Source organism: Mercenaria mercenaria, chromosome 18, assembly GCF_021730395.1.
Source record: "Mercenaria mercenaria strain notata chromosome 18, MADL_Memer_1, whole genome shotgun sequence".
Lineage (NCBI taxonomy): Eukaryota > Metazoa > Mollusca > Bivalvia > Venerida > Veneridae > Mercenaria > Mercenaria mercenaria.
In genome coordinates this window covers 54333275-54355516 of record NC_069378.1, presented here as the reverse complement: position 1 = coordinate 54355516, position 22242 = coordinate 54333275, and the positions used below count along the sequence as shown (strand labels likewise).

At 37.7% G+C, this 22242-nt stretch overlaps 1 protein-coding gene across 7 annotated transcripts in view; it reads right to left on the bottom strand.

The window, feature by feature from the left end:
- Positions 1-583: 583 nt before the first annotated feature.
- Positions 584-22242, bottom strand: part of LOC123538463 (electrogenic sodium bicarbonate cotransporter 1-like) — a 62604-nt gene continuing 40945 nt past the window's right edge. For 5 of the 7 annotated variants that reach the window (XM_053530054.1, XM_053530052.1, XM_053530053.1 and 2 more), the window contains 16 exons: positions 20709-20954; positions 19820-19966; positions 19343-19449; positions 18885-19059; positions 18343-18476; positions 16906-17482; positions 16266-16379; positions 14740-14907; positions 14173-14351; positions 12482-12554; positions 11790-11858; positions 11224-11400; positions 10611-10742; positions 7470-7696; positions 5488-5532; positions 584-2998 (listed from right to left, as the gene is read on the bottom strand). In XM_053530054.1, the coding sequence (XP_053386029.1) occupies positions 2905-2998; positions 5488-5532; positions 7470-7696; positions 10611-10742; positions 11224-11400; positions 11790-11858; positions 12482-12554; positions 14173-14351; positions 14740-14907; positions 16266-16379; positions 16906-17482; positions 18343-18476; positions 18885-19059; positions 19343-19449; positions 19820-19966; positions 20709-20954 (2664 nt within the window). In that variant the 3' untranslated portion in view covers positions 584-2904. Of the gene's footprint in view, positions 2999-5487; positions 5533-5919; positions 5935-7469; positions 7697-10610; positions 10743-11223; positions 11401-11789; positions 11859-12481; positions 12555-14172; positions 14352-14739; positions 14908-16265; positions 16380-16905; positions 17483-18342; positions 18477-18884; positions 19060-19342; positions 19450-19819; positions 19967-20708; positions 20955-22242 lie in introns of all 7 variants that reach the window. The other 2 variants (XM_053530057.1, XM_045322591.2) reach the window with 2 other exon arrangements.

Here is a 22242-nt window from a genome sequence, read left to right as displayed (position 1 = left end):
GGACCAGTTCATTTTAGAAGGCTAAAGGTTAAGCAGCCAGTTTGTATCGCTGCCTTGACTGGCTGCTTAATACATTTTTGTTGGGTTCGTCCCTCTGACACAATTATTATCATAGGTCATATGGCGACTTTTCAGCTTTAATGGTAGCAGAAGACCCCAGGTGCCCTTCCGTGCATTATTTCTCACATGAAAAATTCAACGCACCGGGTGAGGTTAGAACCAACATCGATGAGGGGCAAGTCAGCGGCCTTAACCATTCGGCTATGGAGATTCCTGCTGCTTAATACAGGTTTGACAGTATTATACACCAGAGTCTGAAGAACTCAGAAGGTGGTAAAAGCAACATTCTTTAGTTTCAAGATATGAAATTTATGCCAGATGATGTGGATGATGATGAGGAATAACTATTTTAAATTTAAGCAGAACCATTAAGTAATTACAGAGATAATGAGGAAAAATAGAAAGTGCATAAAAACTTAAACCAACTTGGGAACGCGGAAAGACACCGACGCCGACGCTGGAGTGAGTAGGATAGCTCTTCATTTACTTCGTATAGTCGAGCTAAAAAAGTACAATGGGAACATTGATTTTTTATTTCTTTATTTAGATCTTTGATAATAATTCTGCATACAATAAAATACTTTTTATAATATAACTGATATGCTATAGTCCCTCAAAATGGTTTTCGATGTTTGTAGAATATTTATGTGACGGACGTTACAAAGTTGCAATTAAAATTATAAAACATCTATAATGCAAGATGGTTAATCAGCATAGTATTCAATCACATAGACTATCCACGAATGGTTCTAGTAAATAAACTGAAGAATGGTTGTTAACATATTCACAAGCGCATAGCACTTATTCCTACAAAGGTTCTGTAATTTTCGTAACAGACTTCCGTTACCATTTATATATACTCCCCACAAAACGGACTTTTTCTATTCTCAAATATGCAAATAGTCTTTAATACTCGTAACAGAATGCAGTTAATTTTATCATATTTTCTCTGTAACATGGCCCCTTTCTGTTCACAAATGTACACATGATTGAATTTGTTACATCTTTATCTACGTTACTTGCATATTTTATATATAGCACATACTTTGTATGACTTAAGATAAAATGATATCAGCAATTTTAAACTCTGTGTATCTATTAAAAATACATATTAATATCAGTTTTAAAATACACTAAAACTATTTTACTTACGCATTTATATGTAATTAAATACAACCTGATTAATAGTTTTAAAAGAGTCAGTTAGATCTTATCAATGTAACATCATATCACAAATTTTCTATCTGTACTAAAAATTTTCTCAGAAAAAAAAAAGTTGGTCATGGCTTAGACTATGACAGATTGATCCTATGTAGTAATTAAGATTCGGTCCCGTAGTTTGTTTTTTTTTAATATAAAAGTTACGTAAAAATCAGACATATTCTGAAATAGTCTGACAAATTTCTTAATATAAGTCAATGTTGCTATGTAAATTCATATTAAACGAGTTTAAAAATTAAAAGTTTTTAAAAAATACTTCGTTTTTCCGAATTGTTGGAATGATTTTAAGAAATGTTGGATAGAGATGTTATAAAAGAAAAGAAAAAGTACAAATTTCCCAAATGCATAATTATAAAATATATTGATATGATGAATTTCCAGTAGCTCTTTTACAGATAAACATACATTAAAAAAGTTTATTTACTACTATGAAAAAAAATCACATTTACATATATATCATAACAAATAATCTACGTACATTAAGCCAGATTGACAAGAAATATATACAATCTCAGCTAACTTAAAGCACCGTGTAAGTCACCAGTCAACGTATTACAAATATAAACGTCTTCACCTTGTTATATGTCTTAAATTTTCTACTACATTATCTAATAAAAAATAAAACATAACAGAAATTGCATTCTAACACAAATATGATGAATAATGAAAAAGTGAAATGATTTAAAAAAGAATAAAAGTGTCTTAATGTGTCGTAATTTGATTAGTTCGAAACAGTGAATTGATATTTTTTACCACATCTCTGTAACGCGACAATTCGAAAGATATTGCCCTATTCACTCAGAATGTCAAACAAATTGCCGAAACAGCAGGAAAATTCCCGTTTATTTGGAATAACAAGCTTATCCGCTTATATATTTTTTTTATCATTTAGTGAAACGCACCACCGTACAACAAATGATATCAAGTGTTATACGTAATTATAATTACGTTACCTTAATGTATATCGTAACGTAAAGGACATATTTTACTACTAAACTGACCATACTATTAGAAAAGAAAATAATGAGATTGTAGATGAATACATCGATGCAAAGACATGGAGAATCAAATTGTATCACATGTAGAGATAGATATCTGTTTTAAACAGAGGTAAACAATAATGACTAAATGAAAATCTTTTGACATGAAACATGTTATAATTCTTTTTGTTTTTCACTTCTCAAATCTAATAATACACATAAAACATGATTATATATTAGTATATAGACAAAGTAAAACATTTGATTCTGTATCAAGCTTAAACCTTCGTCAACTCCACCATCATATACTTTGAGAGACACCCCGTAAGTTCTTTCCTTTTGGCAACTCTGGTTGTCCATCATTTGATTAAACAACTTCCGGTTGCGCATGCAAACGAAAACAGCACAAATGTGTTGATTTAAAAAATTCGCGTAAAGCACTATTTTTCACTCTAACACATGTTCGTAACTTATTAAAAGCTATAGTTTTAATTGTTTTGTGTTTTAAGTTCAATGATGGTAAGTATTAAAAAATAGAGTGTTTTTGCCTAACTCCAGTTGTTCAATATATAAATAGAACAGTGTCTTTTTGTATGTCTATAAATAGAACTGACAATTGTCTTGTTGACAGTTTGAAAATTTCTCAGATTTTACTCTCTCGCCCTTCATTCTCTTCCGGTATGTCCCCGTCACCGAGCATGAAGTTGGCCTTTGATCCGTTACGTCTATTTACAATTCTGAAAATAAAAAGGCACACCATTAAATTAACATTGTGATGAAAAACCAAAAATATGTCTTTTCATTTTATCTTAGCTTTCTTTTGATCAAGATTGGTAGTCACATTTCAGCTTTCTTTTGATCAAGTTTGGTAGTCACATTTCTTAACGTTTGCCACTTATACCTACCATTCTCAAAATCATGTTCAACAGTCAAACGCTGTTTCAACTACGAAACAAAGCAATTTATATTGTCAAGAGAAATCGTTATTTATTCGGAAAAAATAGGTCATAATCAATAGAAAATGTTCAAATGATACTGAACTTTGCAAGTCCGTTTCAATTTTAATAGAATTTGAGACTCGTAATAGGGTTTTTCCAGTCACACAGACATATAATTTACAGCGAAAAGATAGAAATTTAAGCCTTAAACCTTACCATGCTGGATACCATTTGTTAGATGCCCTTGCGACCAGTGTAGATCCATGATCAGCCTGCACATCCGTGCAATCTGATCATGATCTGCACTGTTCGCTATTCAACCAGTACCTTTCTGGTAAGCACCCCTTTTTACAGTTACTGGTACTGTCCAAATTGAAGATGGACAAGTTCATTATAGAAATTTAGCGTGGTAAGGGTTAATAAGGTAGCGGGTACGAATATCATGACAATTTAAAGGTAAAATACATGTATATTGTGATCTTAATATTGTAGTACAAGTTTTGAGTGTACATGTAGTTGGTTTTTCTCTACAGAAAAAGATTTAGAGAAATGAACTTTTCAAACCATTTTGAATATTTGTGCAGTTATATACTTTGATCAGCAAAGACAAAATAAATACAGAATCAATCACAGAAAACATTCGTGTATTTAACAAAAATGCTATGAAAACACTGAATTTTAACCCAATTGCTACAGAAAATAACAAACTATATGTTAGGCACACACACAAAAAATCCACGTATCACTTTCATCCATCTTAAAATAAAACGCATTCAACATATTTAAAATCCAAAGCTGCAAGTTCTCAAAACAAAATTTTGGATCTTTTTCGAAAGAATAATGTTTCCTTTTGGGTTAGGGAAGAATTGAGAACTTACGTGAAAAAGTATGTTATGAAATACAGGCGCGCTTCAAATGTTTGTATTTTATGAGAATACGGCAGATTTTTTTGCCAGTTTTGAGACGATGATAATTCTAATCAAAAACGAAAGAAATGCCTCTTGAGAGGTATGGCAAAGATATTTGCAATAAATATATGGTCGCTGAAACGCGCCTATATATTTATCTAACAGATAGACTCTTTCATAAAGTATTAGCAAAGTATAGCACCGCAAATCACGCTGCAGGAGAGTGAAGAATACGGCCAAGTAATCACACTTTCAAACTGGCTTCTAACTGGTTTCCGCATAAAGAAACGATCAGTGTGGTATATCAGAGATTTCTCGTCATTTTTATGAGAGCAAGAAGATCTTATGTTGATGTTTTGCCCTAATACCCATTCATTACTCTTATTTTCTGTTAGAACTCTTATTCTATATATCTGGTTTGAGCGAATTCCGAAACATTGCCCCTTTAACAAATAATTAGAATAATTTTCGAAAATACAGTTTAAAGCAGGGTATCTCAAAAAATCGAGAAAAAATATAAGGTAGTTTTTGTATCGGTGTTTAAACCTTTTGTATGTATACGTCATTCGTATGGTGAGGCCCTTAAAATCAAACCTGTGTAAATAACTACGACTTTTGGCATTTTCTAGTTATTTTCTTTATATTTTTTACTAATCAGTGCTATGTAATTTGTAATTAGGAATACGTAAGAAATTCTGTTACATTTTCAAAAAAATGACATATGTTCACAGGTTTGACTGTAAATATAGTGTGAAACTTAAAAGGGGCACGCATCCAGATTTTTGTAAAATATTTCCAACCTTAGAAGTACTCTTAACAGTATAAATAAAAAGTATGAGAAAGTTATTCTGTGTTTTAAAGCAGTATTTATGTATATAAAACACTCATTTCTTAAAATATGTAGAAGTTTCTACTGTGTTAGCCACACAGAAAAAGATCTGATTATGATAAAAAAAAAAGAAGGAATTTAGCTATGCATTATATCGTGCCAATAAAACATTAGTATTTACTATGTATAATACTTATTTGTGGTTTATCATCCTTTAAAGACACCGCTGTGTTTATTTATATATTTTTATTCAAATCTGGAGGCATGTTCTTTTAACCCTTAGCCTGCTGCAGGCGAATTTAAAACCCTTTGCAAACAACTTGGAACCAGATCAGACGCCGATTAAATCGGCGTCTGATCAGGTTCCAAGCTGTTTGCTACTTTGACAATATTTCTTCCAATTTTGGAGCAAATTGAATCAACTTTACAATTTTAGCAGACGACATTTCCAGCAGACGACAATTTATGTAGCATGCTAAAGGTTAAAGACTGTAAATTCAGGTGAAATACAGGGGTGTTTGAAGTATGGGAAACAATGTATTTTACGTTACCGCTCAAAATGATGTCGTTCAGAATGGTTGAGCAAAGGGCTGAAACTTGACAATTAAAGAGAACGAGTGTTAAACACTACTATATAATATGATACAAAATCTGAAAGAAATATATAACTGTATTATATTTTATAATGTCATCTCACTTTGATTATTTTAGAAAAAGTAGTAGTATAAATAATGAAGCTATTCCCAAAATTAGTATTTAACATGAATGAATTTGACACCATTTTCAATCTTAGAAACATATATCATTTTAGTATTAAATTTTGGTTAATCCGTGGTATACTAAAAGCCTTGTAAATGCGGGTTATTTAAAGTTTGAATACAGTACTGAATAAAAGTGCAGAATTTCGGAATAGCTGTAAATGAACTACTTTGTCTAAAAGAAATCTTATTATTCTTGGTTACTCTCTTTATTTGACAACTTACTAAAGCTCTGAACGTCTGAAATGCACGTTAATACGTTATGCTCGTAATTTAATGAAATAAAAAACGAATGTGCAATTGTAAAAGTAGAATAAAAAGGAATTCTGGCGGCCCATGTGTAACAAGAGCACCACCTTGCGGGTGCAGACGCTCATCTGATTTTTTTGTCTCTGTATAATAGAAATATTCACCTAACCATGATTTTCTAAGTCCAAAAAGGGCCAAAATTCTTGCAAAAAGCAGGTTGGAGTTATGTTTCTTGCTGTACTGAGACAGCTTTTGACGGTGAACAAGTGTTGCAAGTTTTAAAGCAATAGCTTTGATATTTTAGGAGAAAAGCTGACATAAACACAAAACTTAACCAAGAAATCTGATTTTCTAAGTCCAAAAGGGGCCATAATTCTTGCAAAACGCAGGATGGAGTTATGTTTCTTCTTGTTCAGAGTCAGCTTTTGATGGTGAAGACGTGTTGCAAGTTTGAAAGCAATAGCTTTAATAGTTTAGGAGAAAAGTTGACCTAAACGCAAAACTTAACCAAGAAATCTGATATTTTGTAAGTCCAAAAGGGGCCATAATTCTTGCAAAAGTAGGATGGAGTTATGTTTCTTGCTGTACAGAATCAGCTAATGATGGTGAACAAGTGTAGCAAGTTTGAAAGCAATAGCTTTGATAGTTTAGGAGAAAAGCTGACCTAAACATAAAACTTAACCAGGCAACGCCGACGCAGACGCCGACTCCGATCAAGTGATGACAATAACTCATCATTTTTTTTCCAAAAATCAAATGATCTAAAAATGTTTTTTTGTTTGTTTTGCTTTTGTTGGGTTTAACGTTGCACCGACACAATTATAGGTCATTGGTGGTGGAGGAAGACGCCACGTGCCCCACCATGCATTATTTCATCACGGGCGGGCACCTGGTAAAAACCTACGACCTTTCGTAAGCCAGCTGGATATGTCAAAATGTAACTTAAATCCGTAAGCCAGCTGGATCGCTATCTCACATGAAGAACAAGGCTCGTACCCACATCAGTTAGATGTAAGTACATTTTGTAATTCGAAGTCAATAACCTTAACCAAGTGGCTACGAAAGCCCATTAGATAATTTTTGATCTCTGTAAGGATATCATTAAATAAAAATCAACCTATTTAAATAATTTCATTAACAGCTTCGTCAACAAAGAACAATCTGAAAAGTTAACAAGTCCTGAAAACAAACTGAAGAGGTAAAACGTGTTATTATACTGTCCCTGAATTAATGCATTTTCAGACCTTCCAAGACATGCAACCATACCCATAAAAATGTTTGTATGAATTATTCTCTCGTTGTATTTTCAATTATCGCTATGCCAATGCCCCAAGGTTATAATAAAAGATGGTTTGAAAACCAGTCTCGTAACCGCTGCATCTGATTGGTCGTTCCTGAACACAAATTGAAATTGACCAATGACATTATCGCGTTCTGAGACTGGTATTCAAATGCAGTTTTATACCACTTTAGACAGACAAAAAAAACTGAGACACAGTCCGTATTCTTTGCATTGTAATACTCACTTTGGCTGTTGGGAAGAGGAGTTGTTCATTCCTTCTAAAACAGGCACCGAATCCCTCCTCACTTGCATCCATATCCCAGTTTTACTCATCTCCTCTGATATATTCACTCTATCGTTGTTTGGCACCGCCATGTAGCCGCCAAATTTATCACCCATCGTGTGTTTCATTTTCATATCCATCATGACTTCTCGTTCATCTTTCTCCAACTCATCGTCATCGACAGGGTCCTGTAAAATCAGATGGGAGAAATAGATTAACAACGGCTTTTATTAAGATAAAAGCGATGTTACATGACAATTGCGATATTTGTGATATAAACGCGATATTTTACGATGCATGCGATATTTATAAGACGATTTGTAAGGTAAAAGCGATATTGTAAGATAAAAGCGATATTGTAAGATAAAGCGATATTTTAAGTAAAAGCGATATTGTATGATATAAGAGGCAAAGGCGAATATTTAGGCGCACAAGGGCAGAACCACTACTATCTGTAAGCGAGTTCTGTAAGGCACAAGGGCAGAACCACCTACCATCTGTAGGGGCAGCACAGGGCAGAACCACCTACCATCTGTAGGGGCAGGCACAAGGGCAGAACCACCTACCATCTGTAGGGGCAGGCACAAGGGCAGAACCACCTACACCTGTAGGGCAGGCACAAGGCAGAACAACCTACCATCTGTAGGGCAGGCACAAGGGCAGAACCACCTACATCTGTAGTGGCAGGCACAAGGGCAGAACCACCTACCATTGTAGGGCAGCACAAGGGCAGAACCACCTACCATCTGTAGTGGCAGGCACAAGGGCAGAACCACCTACCACATGTAGGGGCAGGCACAAGGGCAGAACCACCTACCATCTGTAGTGGCAGGCACAAGGGCAGAACCACCTACCACCTGTAGGGGCAGGCACAAGGGCAGAACCACCTACCATCTGTAGTGGCAGGCACAAGGGCAGAACCACCTACCACCTGTAGGGGAAGGCACAAGGGCAGAACCACCTACCATCTGTAGGGACAGGCACAAGGGCAGAACCACCTACCACCTGTAGGGGAAGGCACAAGGGCAGAACCACCTACCACCTGTAGGGGCAGGCACAAGGGCAAAACCACCTACCACCTGTAGGGACAGGCACAAGGGCAGAACCACCTACCACCTGTAGGGGCAGGCACAAGGGCAGAACCACCTACCATCTGTAGGGGCAGGCACAAGGGCAGAACCACCTACCACCTGTAGGGGACAGGCACAAGGGCAGAACCACCTACCATCTGTAGGGGCAGGCACAAGGGCAGAACCACCTACCACCTGTAGGGGAAGGCACAAGGGCAGAACCACCTACCACCTGTAGGGACAGGCACAAGGGCCGAACCACCTACCATCTGTAGGGACAGGCACAAGGGCAGAACCATCTACCATCCTGTAGGGGAAGGCACAAGGGCAGAACCACCTACCACCTGTAGGGGCAGGCACAAGGGCAGAACCACCTACCACCTGTAGGGGCAGGCACAAGGGCAGAACCACCTACCATCTGTAGGGGCAGGCACAAGGGCAGAACCACCTACCACCTGTAGGGGCAGGCACAAGGGCAGAACCACTACATCTGAGGCAGCACAAGGCAGAACCACCTACCACTGTAGGGGCAGGCACAAGGGCAGAACCACCTACCACCTGTAGGGGCAGGCACAAGGGCAGAACCACCTACCACCTGTAGGGGCAGGCACAAGGGCAGAACCACCTACCACCTGTAGGGGCAGGCACAAGGGCAGAACCACCTACCACCTGTAGGGGAAGGCACAAGGGCAGAACCACCTACCACCTGTAGGGGCAGGCACAAGGGCAGAACCACCTACCATCTGTAGGGGCAGGCACAAGGGCAGAACCACCTACCATCTGTAGGGCAGGCACAGGGCACACTGGGGCAAGGCAAACCACCTACCACCTGTGGGGCAGGCACAAGGGCAGAACCACCTACCACCTGTAGGGACAGGCACAAGGGCAGAACCACCTACCACCTGTTGGGGCAGGCACAAGGGCAGAACCACCTACCATCTGTAGGGGCAGGCACAAGAGCAGAACCACCTACGATCTGTAGAGGCAGGCACAAGGGCAGAACCACCTACCACCTGTAGGGGCAGGCACAAGGGCAGAACCACCTTCCACCTGTAGGGGCAGGCACAAGGGCAGAACCACCTACTATCTGTAAGGGCGGGCACAAGGGCAGAACCACCTACCATCTGTAGGGGCAGGCACAAGGGCAGAACCACCTACCACCTGTAGGGACAGGCACAAGGGCAGAACCACCTACCACCTGTTGGGGCAGGCACAAGAGCAGAACCACCTACCATCTGTAGGGGCAGGCACAAGAGCAGAACCACCTACGATCTGTAGAGGCAGGCACAAGGGCAGAACCACCTACCACCTGTAGGGGCAGGCACAATGGCAGAACCACCTTCACCTGTAGGGGCAGGCACAAGGGCAGAACCATCTGCTATCTGTAGGGGCAGGCACAAGGGCAGAACCACCTACCATCTGTACGGACAGGCACAGGGCAGAACCACCTACCATCTGTACGGGCTGGCACAAGGACAGAACCACATACCAGCTGTACGGGCAGGCACAAGGGCAGAACCACCTACCATACATACGGCCAGGCACAGGGACAGAACCACCTACCATCTGTGCGGGCAGGCACAGGGGCAGAACCACCTACCATTCCTAGCATGACAATGATAAAAAGTCCAGAACATTAAACGCAAATCACATACCCCTTAACGTAAACCACACATCCTACACTAAAAATTACATGCCTCATACTGTAAACCCACATACCCCATACTGTAAATCACATACCCAGTACCGTAAATGACAAATCCCATATCGAAAATGACATATCCCGTGCCTTAAATCACATACCCCATACTGTAAATCACATGCCCCATACTGTTAATCACATACCCCATACTGTAAATCACATATCCCATAGAATAAATCACACCCCTATACTGTAAACAACATGCCGACTACTGTAAACCACATGCCGACTACTGTAAAACACTTGCCCCGAACTGTAAATCACATACCCCATAGTATAAATCCCATCCCTTTACAGTAAATCACATGCCGGCAACTGTAAAACACTTACCCCGTAAAAATTTTTCTTTTCGTCTTCCTCCTTGTTCTTATCGTCGCTAGGCATCAAATCGTCAAGGTAAGACAACTCATACTGTGTGAATAACTTATCCATAGCTTTACGTACGAAACATGTTCCAACAACCTAAAATTTTATCATAATCATATCAATATTGAAGATATATATCAATTCTTTGCAAAAGTAAACTGTTAATCTAGTAGACCTCATGAAAACAAATAAACGTTGTTTTTTTTCACTGTATGGCAAAATACTCCAAATCTAACACTTTATTTAAGAATTCCACAGCAAATCCATTTTAATCGTGCATTTTTTTTGTTCGGGTTTAAGTCGCAACATTGCAATCATAGGTCACATTGCGACTTTTCAGCTTTTGGCGGTGTTGAAACACACCATTATAATTTAACCCTTATCATGCTAAACAAGACCGATTCTACACTGTTCGCCATTCAGTGAGTATTTATTTTTGGTAAGCACCCATTTTAAAAGTTAATGGTACTGTCCAAATTGACAGATGGACAAGTTCATTATAGAAATTTAGCAGGGTAAGGGTTAAGAAGCTTCATAATAATTATAGCCTCAAATAAAAGTGCTCCTATATACTTACCATGACAGGGAAAGCAATGGAGATGGCCTTGACCATTTTGACAACCCAGAGAACGCCCAAACATATGATTTGTAAAAAGGTGAACAAATGAATTCGGTTGATTTTGACGTGTCGCAGGTACGTGGAGTCTGGCTGGTATTTAGCCGGCATGAACAGAAGTCCGAGACGGTCAATAAACTGCAAAATATATGGGTAGAATTACACACCTTTGAACATTTTACATTACCTATTCCTTGTTATGCAAATATTCAATTTAGGGGTTTTTACCTTATGTAAACAATCAATAGAACTTTGGTATTTTCTTATATCGTTAAAAATGGTGTCTTATATGTTGAGAAATACAGTGCGTCATCTTGAATAGGCGTTACTGAAATCTACAAACTCGCGACTGTAGCGACATAATCTATTTTTTTTTCCGTTTACTGCACCTGAGAAAAGTTGATTAATGAAATATCGTTATGTGCTTTTAATCTGTGTATTGTTGCAGTTGTATGGTATGTAAAATCCATATAATAGTTGCGCACGGTTTTCTCGTGGGTGAAAACTTTCAAGTACAACAGACTTACCTGCATTCCTTTCAGAGCGGCCACACCCATGTACAAGAACACCCCGTACAGTACAGGCATAGGGATCATCTGTAAAGATAGTTTATCACTCAGTCAACAAAAATCTTGATGGTAAATGTAAATGCCCTCATTTAGATGAGGCAACGGAGAAGCTCTTTGCCAACCCTTTCGGTTGTTATTTCATGCGCAAGTTTTGGTGCAACATGTTTATGATAAACTTCTGACAATAATAACATACAGTACTAAAAGTCTTGCATCGTACATAAAACACAAACTTCATGCTGTCTTATAACATAGTGCTAAACAACAAATTATACAGTACAAAATACCACAGAAAGGGTGTTTGTTTCACTGATCACGTGGTCTTTACCATGAAAACTGCAAATTCCTAAGCAGTGATCTCCCTTGCCGCACGCTCTCATTGATCAATGAGAGCGTAGCGGCAATGGAGATTACTGCGTAGGAGTTTGTGAAAAATTACGATAGTGGACCCGTTAGTGACAGTCGACAATTTCCGTGTGATTACATACCGGCATTCTCGTTAGTCAATTCGGCATTCTTCGGACCTAAACACAGCACAGTGCGCTCATGGCCTTCCGTAAAAAACGGAAAATGCCGAACTTGCATAAGGATACTACGTAATTTGCCGATTGTCGTGATGGGTACACTGTCTTAAGACATGAAATGCTTACGGTAAGAACGCCGGTAAGAAGTACAGCACAACCACTGAGAATTCCGACCAACAAAGCAGTTACTCGTTGTTCTCTGCAAAAAAATAAAGCCATTTCAATCACACTTTTTCCCCTTTTGAGTTCCAGTAAGTATCCCCGTTTATTATAAGCGACTTTATCACTCTTCAAACTTAAATAAAGGAAGATGAAAACTGATAGATGTGTGAATATAGATTCTGTTACTAGTATATAATTATACCTTTCATTAAATGTTGTTCGATTTTTAATTCATTGTTATATACGGTTGAAAAAAAATGCAAGTAAAAGGATCAACATAAAAATAAGGTAAATTTACACGTGTCCTTACATTTTTTTCCGCCAGGAGCCGCAGTTTCGGATAACTTCTTCAAGGACATGTGAACAATGGCGGACACTCTTTAGACAACTTACCTATAGGAGTCTTGTTTAATATTCAAACAGCTCTGCATGTACAACCCTAATTAGCATACTTTAAATACAAGAGCACCGCCTTGCGGGTGCTGACGCTCATCTGATTTTTTTTGTATAATAGAAATATTGTCCTACCCATGATTTTCTAAGTCTAAAAAGGGCCATCATTCTTGCAAAAAGCAGGATAGAGTTATGTTTCTTGATGTACAGTGTCCACTTATGATGGTGAAAAACTGTTGCAAGTTTTAAAGCAATAGCTTTGATAGTTTATGAGAAAAAATGACTTAAACATAATATTCAACCAAGAAAATGATTTTTCTATGTCTAAAAGGGGCAATAATTATTGCAAAAAGCAGGATGGAGTTATGTTGCTTGCTGTACAGGGTCAGCTTATGATGGTGAACAAGAGTTGCAAGTTTTAAAGCAATAGCTTTGATAGTTTAAGAGAAAAAGTTGACCTAAACATAAAACTTAACAAAGAAATCTGATTTTTTCTAAGTCCAAAAGGGGCCATAAATCTTGCAAAAAGCAGGATGGAGTTATGTTTCTTGCTGTACAGGGTCAGCTTATGATGGTGAACAAGTGTTGCAAGTTTTAAAGGAATAGCTTTGATAGTTTAGGATAAAAGCTGACCTAAACATAAAAATTAACCAAGAAAACTGATTTTCTAAGTCCAAAAGGGGCAATAATTCTTGCAAAAAGCAAGATGGAGTTATGTTTCTTGATGTACAGGGTCTGCTTATGACGGTGAACAAGTATTCCAAGTTTCAAAGCAATAGTTTTGATAGTTTAGGAGAAAAGCTGACCTAAACATAAAACTTAAGCAAGAAATCTGATATTTTCTAAGTACAAAAGGGGCCATAAATCTTGCTAAAAGCAAGATGGAGTTATGTTTCTTGCTATACAGGGTCAGCTTATGATGGTAAACAAGTATTCCAAGTTTCAAAGCAATAGCTTTGATAGTTTAGGAGAAAAGCTGACCTAAACATAAAACTTAACCAGGCAACGCCGACGCAGACGCCGACGCCGACGCCGACGCCGACGCCGACAACCGCTCAAGTGATGACAATAACTCATCATTTTTTTTCAAAAAATCAGATGAGCTAATAAGAGCAATAATTTTTCTCCGTGGTCGCAGTTTCGGATTCTTTCTTCAAGGACATAATGTTAGCTATAATAGACACAGTAACGTAACGGCTACGTAACACCGAAGACCAAGTAGTAATGAATTAACAATACAGGCAAAACGCAAATTGACATACCTGCAGCCTAAGAACATTGGTTTTTCTCCAGGAGCCGCAGTTTCGGATTCTTTCTTCAAGGACATAATGTGAGCAATGGCGGACACGGTGGCGGCTACGTACCATGGAAGACCAAGTAATGAGCAAATAGCAATACAAACTGCTACCACAAGTAAATCCAAGTGATAACCATTTCCTTTCTAAAATATACAATATTAACATTGCCATTGTTTCGAGTTTGTTAAATTTTACGTATATTTTGTACGTACCATACCTTTATATAAAAGGTTAAGAATTATTATCGTATTAACATAAGGCAGATTTATGTTATAAAAAACGCTTAAAGCTTAAATTGTTTTACACGCGTGTGAATTTTGTGAAATATATAACAAGAAAAGTAAAAAAATATATATATATACTGGAACTGCCCAGCTTTTATACTGTGGAGGCAAACGAAAGCTGCCACTCCGATAAGTGTCTGGTGCATTTGGACTTGAAGCAACTGATAAACAGAGTAGCGTTTACTGACGAAACTTCTACTTCCGGTAGAATGCTCTACTTCTGGTAAAATGAATAATTTCTACGAACCTTTAGTTTATTTTCTTTCCTGTTCACAATGACAGCCGTGATCTGCTGATCCATGAAAATCAATACTAGGGCGAGAAAGGCTGGTATAACAGCTGCAATGGCCGTCCACCACGGATTCTTTTCACTGATTGGGTTGATGAACCATCCGCGGTCCTGGTATCTTGTTGGCTGAAAATTAAAATACAATTTAACACGGAGTGATCGCTTTATGATATACAGCAGTAATTCTAACGACCATTGTAAATATAAAATAACAACTTTCCATCGTAAAGAAATTGGAAAATGGACAACATAATAATAATACGAAAGGCAGACGAACAGACGGACACCAGTATATTTCCTACCCAAGATGGTTAATGCATTGTTTGAGAACAATGGAATGAACATCAACTGTATTGGTCAAGGAATGTATACAGATTTTTTTTTTGTATGCCACACCTCACTGAAGATGTGATCGCAATAGACAAAACAGAACACATTATGGTGATACATTTCAGTTGAAATGTGCATAAACAATTTAAACAGCAGATATAAATACTAAGTAACTCTTAAAGGTCCAATACTAAGGAAAGTGAACATTTTAATTTCTTTTAAAAAGCACAGAAACTATTTCATTTTATTGGAAAATGAAAGTTGGTATGTAGAAATTCGAAATAAATCGCAGTATATGTACAATTATTTTTCTATGAAGTATGAAGAAAGTTAAAAAGACCTGGGGGTCATTCTGTCGATTCATTGAAATTTCAACATAATACACATACATTTCTTTGAGTTCCAAAGACCTTCTGTAAATTTTGACCTGCCAATCTTCATTATTTAGTGTCTTGCAGAAGTCGATGCACTGGCTATGAAAAAAATTGCCAACTCACTTTCCCTTAGTAATGGACCTTTAATTATCAGAGGTTCAATATAGTCTTCAACAAAACCGGATTATACGAGGTTAGGTAAGCGATGTAAGAATGATAGGCTGGCTATGGTAGGATGAAAAAATTTACTACCATCGCCATCCGACCATCGCAACCCTTTCATGCTACTATCGTCCTTCTATCACCCTGCCATCATCCAAGGCACCGGTGGTAGCATATGCACAAAACAGATTCTGCAGAAAACACCATATAGCAGTGGTTCCGTGAATGTTTGAAATTTTAAAGTAATGTGCAAACTCTTTACAATCAACAACATCTTAGACGACTTGGGTGTCTTTGTTGTACAGCCGGTGTTGTTCATGAGAGGCTTTTTACTTAGAAGTTTGTCATTTTGTGGGCGGGGCGGAATGAAGTGGGGTTTAATGTAACACCGGCACAATTACAGGCTATATGAAGACTTTCAAGCTTTTAATGGTGGAGGAAGACTCCAGGAGCCCCTGTCAGGTATAGCTGGTACCTAGGCAGGAAAAATGAACTTCCACGAGCGGTGATGCCACTCAGGATTTTGTCTGACTGGAATGAAAGTGACAGTATTTGTACGGGGGTTGGGTTGGTATTTTTCCTCAGAGGTGCTGTGAACAAAGTTTATACAGTACTCACCTGGAATTTTGCAGGAACTTCCAGTTTGGGCGTTTTGATGCCAACTAAGACATCTATGCCCACCATGATCACAATGGACAGCAGGACAGCAAAGTCACTGACCATTTGTCGAACCTGGGGAAAAACATTTGTAAAAACTGTACTTATTTTGCTTTGGGTTTGGCATTTATGTAATGGAGAGCAGTTAATCTAACCAGTTTTCCTGGATTCTGTACCAGTACTAACCTGCTCTCCGCAAGTTAACTGTCAACATTAGCACATGAATCAGAGTTGGGGGACGAAACAATTAATTAATTAATATCTTACGCGTCTTCTGCCAGAATTGCGTTAACGTATGTTTGCTCTGTAAAAGCATCAGTATAATCCTTCGTGATACTTTGGTACATTCGTCCAAAGCAATCCCTCAGGATTCTGCACGGAACAACATACATTACCCTAAACATTTCTAAATGTATTTATGAGTTAATTTTCAAGTAGTATTGAAGTAAATGTCACAGAAAGCATGTTTCTTTACGACTTTTATAACAGACACTATATACGTACACTTGACGTTTTTAAAACAAGAAGGATTGTTCTTTAATTGATTAAAATTGGAATTACAGGATATGTAGGCTATTTTTCTATATGTAGTTCAACTTACAAAAGATGGGAAATACGGTGCTGTTTTAAAGTCCTTTAATGTCATTGCCAGTGTGTAGGTTCCAAGGAAGAGTAGGCATGAGAGGAAGAAAACGTCTGGGTACAAATGCGACTCTTCGCACCCTTCACCGTGAAGAGTTCCGTTATATTTCAGGCAGTCTTCTTTGTTCAAGTCCGCCCACGTCATATTGCCGCTGAATATGTCATACATTGTCTCATTGCTGTATGTGAAATTCACGAGAGGCGTGGTTGTCACTGCAACAAATGAGTCCATAACTGTCGTCATGTTGCCGTCCATGGTTGCGTTTGTGGCATTCGATGGCGGCATGCAGGTACAATCGTGAGGAATGGGTATTTCCGGGTGTTTGTTGATCCCATAATGGTCAATAATATGAAACTGTTTCTTGAAAGCCTCGTAAATAAAGATAATGGCAATAAGGCAGGCGAAACTTTCTTCCGTAAAACGCGTTATGTACCGTACTAGAGCACTAAGATCAAAAGCCACAACTAAGACTAACAGTCCGGTAGTCCATAACCCAATCCAGCATCGCAGCGGCAAGAAATCGTAGCCACCGTCCCTGAAACAGTTTGTACATTATTAAACAGTGTGGAATTACTTTTATAGTATGGAAATTAGAGTTGTATTGGAATAAAATATTGTCAATATATCAATGTGATAGTTAAGAAGCTAGAGTTATATTGGAATAAAATATTATCAATATATTAATGTGATAGTTAAGAAGCTAGAGTTATATTGGAATAAAATAGTGTCAATATATTAATGTGATAGTTAAGAAGCTAGAGTTATATTGGAATAAAATAGTGTCAATATATTAATGTGATAGTTAAGAAGCTAGAGTTATATTGGAATAAAATAGTGTCAATATATTAATGTGATAGTTAAGAAGCTAGAGTTATACTGGAATAAAATAGTGTCAATTTATTAATGTAATAGTTAAGAATAATAGTTAGAACTAATTGTTGGTGTAAAATAATGACAATTCATAACTGTAAACGTAGAGAAACTAGAATTGTATTTGAATCCATGCCATGGTAGAGAATTGGAATAAAATGATGCCAATATGTTTTTTGTAGGAATCCTCGATCACTGTATTTTGTTGCGAGCATTTCTGACTGTATATTAAGACAATGTTTCCAAGATATATATCGGTGCAAATGGTCAAAGCTATCAATACGTTGATTACTTTGTGAATTCTAAATACGTATACTAGTACACAATAAGACTACACATAAGTAATTTCTACAATCTTAGATAATGAAATACTTTGTTTCCAAACAATACTGCATAACACGACACTCATATGTTATATAGATAGATTATACGGCCCTTTGCCTATTTAGTTATGTAGATGTCGTCTGCTTTTAAGAAATGGACTTCCGAACGTACACATTCACTACGATATGATAGCCGACTTACTTGCAGAAGTTATACAAGATCATTTCCAACACCAACATAGGACCTGTGCTACCGAGAATGTTCAAGGGTTGTCCAGAAAACAGCGCAAACAATACACCGACAATAGCAGCCGACAAAATACACTCCATAGCTCCCTGCAATAACAGCCAATGTATAGATGCAAAAAGATAAATTGGGCTAAATATGTTCAAGATTGTTCTTAAACTGTAATATCTCACACTAATGGCATTCGGTGAATGTTACGTATATTAAGATTAATTTGAGTTAATTCTTAAAGAGGACTGACGCTCTTGTGGAATTCATAGAATGGATGCTCTTTAAAGCAATGTCACAGTGTCTATGCGGGTCATGTATAAATAATCTATATTTAATAGCATCAGCAACTTTGATAGTTCCCATTACAAAACTTCTTTGTTTTCACCTAACAAGAAATTACAATCTGCTACTTTCTTTGTGTAAGGCATAATTTAGGATTCCATGAATAACTTATGCATAAGATTAGCTATAAAAGGATACCCCGTCCAAATGCTATGTACACGTACCATGTATTGATCTGTAGCTTGACCCAGCAAACCACCAAAGGTTACGTTCGGCGTGAGTGTAGCCAAAAACAAGAAAATGGTGGACGCTATGCACTGCACGTGAAGTGCATCTTTAAAGTCACTAGGGTACCAAGGGACCTTACGTTTAATATCGGCAATCAAACCGCCGAACAATCTGCAATTTAGAAATAAGTTACGGTGTAGAGTGTTTGTCTAAATTTGATTAAAATCATCAGTGGCAATATTATGAAGCGCTTACTCAAACATTTACTGCTGAAAAACAAAGGAAGTACTGATGAAAATAGCTTTAAACTGACAGCCCGACATCACTCAATACGTAATCATAGCGGAAATTGATGTCTTTTCAAAAGCTTTTTAAATATCAGTACAGTGTGTTCTAGGTATTTCAAATTCGTTGTTAATGTAAGCAGTAGAAACAGAACAGCAACTGTACGTACCTTCCGGTTCTGACCAGAGTGGGGTCATCATGTGACTCGTGTTCGGCTTCCTGTGTGGCAAGAACGTGCGGCCCAGCTATCTGAGTCTTCTGGGTCTTTCTGGCTTGCTTTATTTGGATAAAACGGGAGAGTTATTAATGATGAAGGCTTGCTTTTTTTTTAATAAAACTGGACTGTTATAATAATGGCTTGCTTTATTCGAACAGAACAGGAGAATTATGGTACTAGCTTGCTTTATTCGAATAAAACAACAGAGTTCTGATAATGGCTTGCTTATACGAATAAAACAGAAGAATTATGGTAATGACGTGCTTTATTCGAATAAAACAGTAGAGTTTTGATAATGGCTTGGTTTATTTGGACAAAACATGAGAGTTATTTATGATGATGGCTTGCTTTATTTGAATAAAACATCCAGCTGATTTTATAGACTGGTCTCAGAAATCAGTAGCATTACAATAGGTATGGTATACTCACTTGAGATGGCACTTTTTCTGGCGGTTCAATTCTGATTTTGGGGTCCCACTCTCCTGGGGGCAATACTGTTACTTGGTCCAAAAACTCGTCCAGACCCGTCAAGATCTCCGTTCGGTTTCTTGCCTTGTATGCAACTTCTCTGTAGATCTAAAAATAACACAAAAAAATCAATAACACGTTTCTCTACATCTTACAAAATTATGAAAATGTCGTCATATACAAAGAAAGAATTTCAAATCTAATTGGCAAAACTTTGTGAAGCGAATGCATCACGTGAACTGAGAATTTTGATCAGTGACCTGCCTAGGTGTACAGAATGCAGGTCTGGGTACATAACTTCTGTCGCGCGAGGCTGTGTTTCGTAGCTTGCACATCAGCGCCAATAATCAGACAGAAAGTCAGCCCCAGTGCTATTATCTCAAAAGCCACAACTAAAACTGACAGAAAGTCAGCCCCAGTGCTATTATCTCAAAAGCCACAACTAAAACTAACAGGAACAGGAAGTTCACAACCTAATCCAGCTTCGCAACGGCAAGAAATCGTTGCACAGACCTGGTTTTGTAGTGCGGTCTACAAATAAGTGTGAATAATCCTGGTTGCGTAGCAAGGTCCACCGCCCAGCGCAGCTATTTTTGTGCAAATACTGTAAAATCATTTAATTTCGTGGGCATGAAATTTCGTGGTTTTGGTCAAAACAGCAATTTCGTTGGGATATGAATTAGTGGATTTCAACTTTTGAACATAAAATGAATGGGAATTTTACTTGTTCGTTGGGATTAAATTTCATGGATTGACTCAACCACGAAATCCACGAAAATTAATCCCCCACGAATATTAATGATTTCACAGTATTTAGAAAACTGGAAAGACTACTACAGATCACACTCACCTCGTCCACCATCACCGTGGACATTGATCTTCCAATTTCTATACATTTATCTTCACTTCCGGGTGGACCAAGAAGTATGAACACAAAACGGGTCGGGATGGGTACTTCTGTGATATCACCAATATTGCGAGCTTCAGACAGACGGATGAACGCAGCTACTTGATATTTAAGACACGACAGTTCACCGACCATTACGTTACACGCTTGTGAATCTGGCGGCACTTTTCTCATAAAATCTACATTCAACTGAAAAGGTATGTTCTTTAGATGTAATGTGTGGCATCAGAAATTACATGAAATCTAACATTTTATTACTCCTTTTGAAATCGCAATCAATCCATATTTTTAACAAATTCTGACTTTCAGCAAAAACTCAGAAATTAACATTTAATAATTACTAAAACAATACATGATATTATTTATAATGTAATGTTTTTGTGTCATAAGCATGTTGATAAAAGTGCACTGAAGTAAACAAAATAAATTTAATACAGTAAGAATGTTCATAATAATGTTGTAAACAGAGTGAAGGCGAGAGTCTAATTCTGGAAGCAAACATGCTCATCTTCTATCACAACAAAATCTACAACATGCACAACCGCCTCAACACACACTGCAGTAAAATATAAGCTACATCATACATGCTGTTTTACATCACTCTACCTTGTTTTTTTATGTATAACATGCCATTCTGGACAGGTATAAAAGTGCATACGTGTATACATCCTTTGTCCAATTTTGTAAACAGTTAAAGCGTTTCTGACTTTTTTATTTAACCTTTAGGCTGCTCTGCCTTTGCGACCAGTGCAGACCATGATCAGCCTGCACATCCGTGCAGTCTGATCATGGTCTGCACTGTTCGCTATTCAGTCAGTTAATTTGGAGTTAACACCCCTTCTAATAATAAATGGTATTGCCCAAATTGAATGATGGACCAGTCCATTTTAGAAATTTAGCAGGCTAAGGGTTAAGGCTGTGGGCCAGAAATGACAATCGGCTTTTTCCGTTAGATTACGTATAAACCGTATGCGATTTTGGCATTCTCCGGTTGCTATGAAACAGCAATTTCCTGTTAAGGCCGAATGATGCCGAAGTGTGCCGAATTGCACGGAAATTGCCGAATATCATTATGGGTGCATTAGTTTAATAGAAAACGATGTCCGAAAGTTTTGATACATATTCAGTATTTTTTTTAATAATTTCGAATTTACATGACTGTGTAGCAGACGATTTAACAGCTAACTTCCCAAAGCGAACTTTTGTTCTAATTTCAACTTGTCTTAAGCAACCACATGCAATACACATTCAGATATTGCTGGCTGCTTAACACAGGTTTTTTAACTTAGTTACTTCCCTTCCACAAATATGCGACAAATATACCATTTAGCCTTTACCTCAGTTACTTCCCTTCTAGAAGTATATAGATCTAATAGCATTTCTCAATCTGTTCACAATTACAATCATGGAATTACAAAAGAATATAGTTATTCCGTGACGGGTCTTTAACAATCGTATGCATAGTGTAGCTACCTAA